The sequence below is a fragment of the Mastomys coucha genome, unplaced genomic scaffold (genome assembly GCF_008632895.1).
Source record: "Mastomys coucha isolate ucsf_1 unplaced genomic scaffold, UCSF_Mcou_1 pScaffold23, whole genome shotgun sequence".
In the NCBI taxonomy this organism is placed as follows: Eukaryota; Metazoa; Chordata; class Mammalia; order Rodentia; family Muridae; genus Mastomys; species Mastomys coucha.
The window spans coordinates 52,483,836-52,489,835 of record NW_022196906.1 but is presented as its reverse complement, the minus strand read 5'-3'; the positions used below and the strand labels follow the sequence as shown (position 1 = coordinate 52,489,835).

Below are 6,000 nucleotides of genomic sequence, written 5' to 3'. Positions count from 1 at the left end.
GGAAGGTGGCTACAAGGCATATCAGACCCTGAAGGGGTAGATGGTGGTGTTTACAGGCTTGAGGCTCATTTCACAGGAAGCAGGAAGAAGGAGATGGTCCAGACAGACAAGGATTGGAAAGAGAAAGCAGGTAGGTGCCCTCCCAAGCTGCAGCCTATGCCAAGAGGGATTTATTACCCATAAATCCCAGCCCCCATGCCACCTACTAGTCGTATTCTCCTCCTTCTCCACCCTGAGATCATACAGCCATGGGCTTCTCTGTCACTACAGCTAGAGATTTAGTCAAAGATACTAGGACTGTGAGAGAGGAAGATGTCACGAAGGTTAATAAGGATCTTAGGCTACACAGACATGGAAGCTTCAACTGCCCCCATTTTGAGATGAAGAGTGGAGACCCAGAGCAGGAAGAGACATCCCTTGTGTTCTTGGCAGGCTGAAGCCACATCCAGTAGCCTGTCTCCCATCCTCACTATGGCTTTTAAGGGACATCAAGCAATCTCACCTTCCACAGCCCATAGGTGATGCTTCACCAGCTCTACCACCTCCTGCCTGTCTTCAGAGAGCACGATCCCAAAGCCAGCCAGCAGGTAGGAGACATCTGTGTTGATCCCTGCCCTCACCTTCTGCACAGTAGGCACCACGCTCACCAGCAGCAGCAGGGCCACCTGGAAAAGCCCCACTATGAGGACGGAGGTACCAGCTGTGTGTACCACCCTGAAAAAGTATTTCCTAGTCTGCTAGGGGAGACTCTAACCAGCTGCAGGCACATGCCCCTAAACTGCCCTGAGAACAGGTCCTTCTGCCTTCAAACGGAATGTGACATGAATGTATGACATCAGCCCAATGGGTCAAAGATAGGCTATACCTATTTATTTACCTCTACTTGTCTATATAAGCTTCAGAATATAAACATTTCCAAAGGGGCTAATAGTTCAGTCAGTAAAGAGCTTGGTGAAGCTGAATTCAATTTCCCAGAACCGATATAAAAAGCTGGGCATGGTGGCTCCTGCTTATAATCCTAGCACTGGGGAAGCAGAGACAGACAGATCCCTGGTGCTCACTAACCAGGCAGCCTAGCCTGCCTGGTAAGCTCCAGGCCAGTGAAAGATTCTGTCTTAAATACAAGTTGTATGGCAACTAAGGAATGATCCCAGGAGTTGTCCTTTGGCACACACACACACACACACACACACACACACACACACACACACACAGAGGTGTGTGTGAGAGAGTCCAACTTCTATAGTAAATAAAGTAAATGAGTATTAAAAGTAGACATTCTTGGGTTCAAATTTTGGCTGCTCTAAGATATTAGCTGTAGGAACTTTGCTGAGTCAAGTTCTTTATGCCTCAATTTCCTCTGATTATAAAATGAAGATAAACCAGACCTACATCACCCCAGGAGTTTGGGTTGTTATTGTTGTTGCGTTGTTTCTTCTTTGTTTGTTTGTTTGTTTTTGTTGTTGTTTTCAGACAGGGTCTCCTCTAGCCCAGGGTAGCCTCAAACTCACTTTGTCACTAGGGACAATCTTGCACTTCTGAGCCTCCCATCTCTGCCTCCTAAGTGCTGGGATTACTGGCATATGTTTAAATGATGCTGGGGTTAACCCAGGGTTCCACATATCCCAGGCAGACACCCTACCAACCAACCATGGCTCCTATGCTAAAAGTGGTGGTGATTTATCGAACATGGCAACTCACACAATCCTCCCAATGTAGAAAAGTGAGTTTATTTCTTGTTTTACAGATGAGCTAATAGGTTCATGAAGGTGGATAAATTTGGCCAAGGTCACCCAGGAAGTGCACAATGGAAGTACAATTTAAGTCCATGTTTCTGTGACTTTGAAACTTAGGAATCATTATATAAATCTGCTAAGGGCTGGCATTCCACCCACTGGGTAGCTGCAGAAGAACTGACTGGATAAGGTGCACACCTGGGGATCTGATTTGGGCCTGGGCTGTCCCTCGTTTGGAGGGCTGAGGACAGGGCTTTAGGGACAACAGGCACTGCAAACTGCAGGACACACCTGGTAAGTGGCTGTTCCTGTCAGGGTGGCCGAGATCACCAGCTTCAAGGGCAGGCGGAATCCTACAGTCACCAGAAGAAGGCATGTGGAGAAAAAAGGTGACTCAGCCTCTGGCCCCATCCCTTCCAAGCCAGGCCAGTATGTCCCCTGTCCAAGACTGGCAGCTGTCCCTACGAGGGTTCTGAGGAATAAAGCTGACCCTCCCCACCAGCTTCTCTGGGCAAGGGCTCTTCCTGACCCTGGGCCTCCACTGCATCACATACCTGGCTGTGGAGTGTAGATGGAATGCTGAGAGAAGGCCCAGGCCCGAGACAGGAGGCTACGCTTGGAGGCAGGATGGGAGCTGCAGATAGATCCGGGTAGGTTGAGCCTCAGGAGAGAGGCCTCTGCTCAAGGCCGCCACATTCAAGTTGGGTGCCAGCACCATAACTCTCACAGGAACCTCCTCCACAGCACTCATCCAACCCACCCTCCCACACATTGCTCCCTGGGCCCCATCTCTCTGCCCGCTGAGGCATGCCCAGACCTTACCAGCTGTCCAGCTTCTTTGGGCAGAGGAGGTTTCTCAGATACTTCTCAGAGTAGCTGGTCTGCAGCCCCTGTATGGACAAGTGTTGCAATGTCTGAGACCTGCCACCAGTAGTCCCTGGGGCCCTGGCCAAGGACACGGAATAGATGAACAAAAGAATGAATGAGGAAATGGACACCAAGTAGTTTCTGCAATGCCTCCTGATTAGGACAGTGATGGTAGAGTGTGGGGATGCTGACCTATGATCTATGGGAACAAGGGTCACACCCTGGAACTACATCCTCCACAAATAAAGAGAGTCAAACTCCTATCACAGAACCTGAAATGCTGGGAAGTTCTTCCCAAGATCCTTTCTTAGTCAGATCTTGACTCCCTGCCCCCTTCTAGCCAAGACTGGGCCTGTGGGCTTGCTGCTGCTCAGGACACAAGATGGTGCCAGTCTAGGGCATATATGCCTTAGGCTCCTCTCCTGCTATGGCTTACTCTAGGAAGATCACAGGGTAATGGCATTTACCCAAGCCACATTCCAGGCCTTAAGCTGCCTGCACAGTGTCAGAGGCCCATGGGAAGGTGGGATGAACTTCTGTTTGGATCACTGGGAGAATACAGGTCAGGGTCACCTGTTGCCAGGGCAACCTGGAAACCCAGGGTAGGAGCAGGTCAGCTCAAAGCTTAACTGAGTCCCTTGTGGCTTAAATCTTTCTGACTAATGCCCAAAAGGATTTAATTCTCTTAGAAGTGTGGAGGACAGGAGGTGGGGCAGAAGAAACCGTGGGAGGTGAAGGGAGTCTCTAGAGACATGTACCTGGCCTACTGTGTCCTCTGGGGGACCCTAGGCTTTGCAGAGAGAATGTAAATCTCAGGAGAGCAAGTGATGAGCACTTAGGATACGTGTGGATAGCAGATCTGGAGCCAAACCAAGAGGCAGGGGTCTCCTGGACTGGGTAATTTCTCCTTAGCTCCAGCTCAGTGCCTGCCTATCTGTGACCCGAGCAGCATACATCCCAGAAAACACCACCTTGGGTGGCCCTGCTCCTCAGTTACCTGCCCTAGGTCAGCTGGAGGAGGGGAGCTGTGTTGTTCAAGTCCGTGCTTGTGCCCAGAGACATTCAGCCAGGCTGGGTTTGCAGCTGGTAACTCACTCATCTCTTCAACTTTGCCTCCCCCTCCGGCCTGTGCCCTACTCACCCCATCTGGGCCCCCTCCTTGTCCTCTCCCCCCAGGAGGCCTCATGACCTCTACACTTACAATCCTATGGCTACAGACTCTATGGGTAACTGGGTTTGTGGGGGTGCCCATCTCCCAGCTGGTACAAGGCACTACCTGCAGGAGGTCCAAGTCAGTGGATTCTGAAGTCCCAACATACAGCCAGCGCCTGACATGTGAGAGAAGCTTCAAAGCCTTCTTGATAAGTTCTTAGTATTTTTCAAGAATGCTCTCTTGTTATGAGGCATCCATTCATAGCATCCATTCCTCCAAACAATTCATAATACTTTCTTTTTAAAAGTCATTATCTTTTGTTATCTTTGGCCTTGAACTTCTGGTTCTCCTGCCTCTGCCTCCCAAGTTCTGGGAGCCATGATGCCCAATTTATACTTGGTGCTTAGGGCCCAAAACCCAGGGTCTTATGCATGCTAGGCAAGCACTCTTCCAACAGATAAAACCTCTGCCTGTAGAGCATCTCTTATGAGCTTCACTCTGCCCAGGGCACACGTATGTGCATAAATAGCACAGCCCCACCCCTATCATCCGCTCTTTGCTTGCTCTTCTCCCACTCTAGCTGCTCTCTGTCCTTCAGACTCACTGAATTCTGCCTTCAGGAAGCCCCTTCCACCAGTCAATACTCCCTTGCATCTGGCATCCTTTCAGATCAGTTCAGAATGAGTTTCCTGGACCAGCCCGACATCTGCAGAACTCTGCAGACTCACAGGACTCCTGGATAGCTCATTGCAGCAACCCTCAGGGGTTTCAAAGAACTGAATCCTTGAATTTAGTTCTGTTTTGCTGAGTCCCCACTCTGCATACAGCTTGGGTCTCAAGAACCTGGCTCAGCCCTCTCTGCCTGGAGAAAACAATACAAAACAGTTACTCTGATTTTTTTTCCTGAGGCTATCAGTGAGCAAAAGTTCTTGCCAAGCCTGACAACCTGAGTTTGATCCCCAGGAGCCAGATGGGGGAAGAAAAGAACTCACAGAAACTGTCCTATAACCCTGGGTGCTCTCTCTCTCTCTCTCTCTCTCTCTCTCTCTCTCCCTCCTTCCCTCTCTCTCTCTCTCTCTCTCAATCTCTGTCTGTCTCTCTCAATCTCTCTCTCAATCTCTCTCTCAATCTCTCTCTCAATCTCTCTTTCAATCTCTCTCTTAACCTCTCTCTTGATCTCTCTCAACCTCTCTCTCTCAATTTCTCTCTCAGCCTTTCTCAATCTCTCTCTGACTGTCTCTGTCTCAATCTCTCTTTCTCTTTCACACACATACAGTGAGAGAGAGGGAGAGAGAGACAGAGGGGGAGGGAGAGAGGGAGGGAGGGAAAGAGGGAGAGAAGGAGAGAGAGAGAGCGAGGTAATTTTAAACCACAGGAGACATAGACATGAAAAACAGGCATCAGGGTAGCTCTGCCCACACCTTTACCTGAGAGCCTGCTCCTATCTGGTAACGGATACTTTGCACCAGTTGTACTGGATACCAAAGGCTCAGGAATCCAAGACCCAGAAGCAGGGGCAGGGAGGCCAGCAAGGAGTAGTGCTTGTAGATCTGGACAGACAGACACTCAATCAGACCTGCCTCTACCTTCTTTCCAGGATTCATTCCCACCCTACAGGGTGCTGGGGATGGCCTAGGAACCATGGTAAGTCTCTGATTCTAGGGCCTCCAGACTAGGTCACCTCCCCATCTTATGCCCCATTGGCCTAAGCAGACCCCAAAGAATGTGTCATAAGCTCTTCCATGGGCTTCAGTGAGACCTGTAACCTGCTACCCACTTTCTCCATTTCTGTGTTCCCAGTATGTTAGGGCGCATGCTGTTAAAAACCAGACAAAAAGGGGGTGAAGAGAGGGCTCAGTGATTAAGACTCTTGGCTGCTCTTCCAAGAGCAAAGATACTTGGATTTGTTATCTAGCACCTATGTGGCAGTCCCTAGCTTTCTGTAACTACAGCTCCGAGGATCTGCTGCCCACTTCTGGCTTGCACAGTGCATGTGATGTATATGTATGTGTATGCATACGTGAAGATATTCATACACACTTTAAAAAATAAAAGTTAAATCTAAAAATAACTAGACAAAGGCCCAAATTTTGTCTAGTACAGTTTATCTGGTACATGTTCCAGCAACCATGTGACACCTCCCTGGGTTGGCTCCTTCTATATTCATTCATTTGATTTTTAATTCAGTATGGGTTTTTTTTTTTTTTAAGGAGGGCTTCATGTACACTAAATTCTATTCTAAGT

General features: G+C 49.1%; 1 protein-coding gene across 8 annotated transcripts in view; it reads right to left on the bottom strand.

Moving 5' to 3' along the window:
* Stra6 (signaling receptor and transporter of retinol STRA6) overlaps positions 1 to 6,000 on the bottom strand; it is a 40,532-nt gene that overhangs the window by 6,239 nt on the left and 28,293 nt on the right. For all 8 annotated transcript variants that reach the window (XM_031343451.1, XM_031343447.1, XM_031343450.1 and 5 more), the window contains 5 exons: positions 5,184 to 5,306; positions 2,559 to 2,626; positions 2,291 to 2,370; positions 2,028 to 2,089; positions 503 to 665 (listed from right to left, as the gene is read on the bottom strand). In XM_031343451.1, coding sequence (XP_031199311.1) covers positions 503 to 665; positions 2,028 to 2,089; positions 2,291 to 2,370; positions 2,559 to 2,626; positions 5,184 to 5,306 — 496 coding nt within the window. The remainder of the gene's footprint in view (positions 1 to 502; positions 666 to 2,027; positions 2,090 to 2,290; positions 2,371 to 2,558; positions 2,627 to 5,183; positions 5,307 to 6,000) is intronic.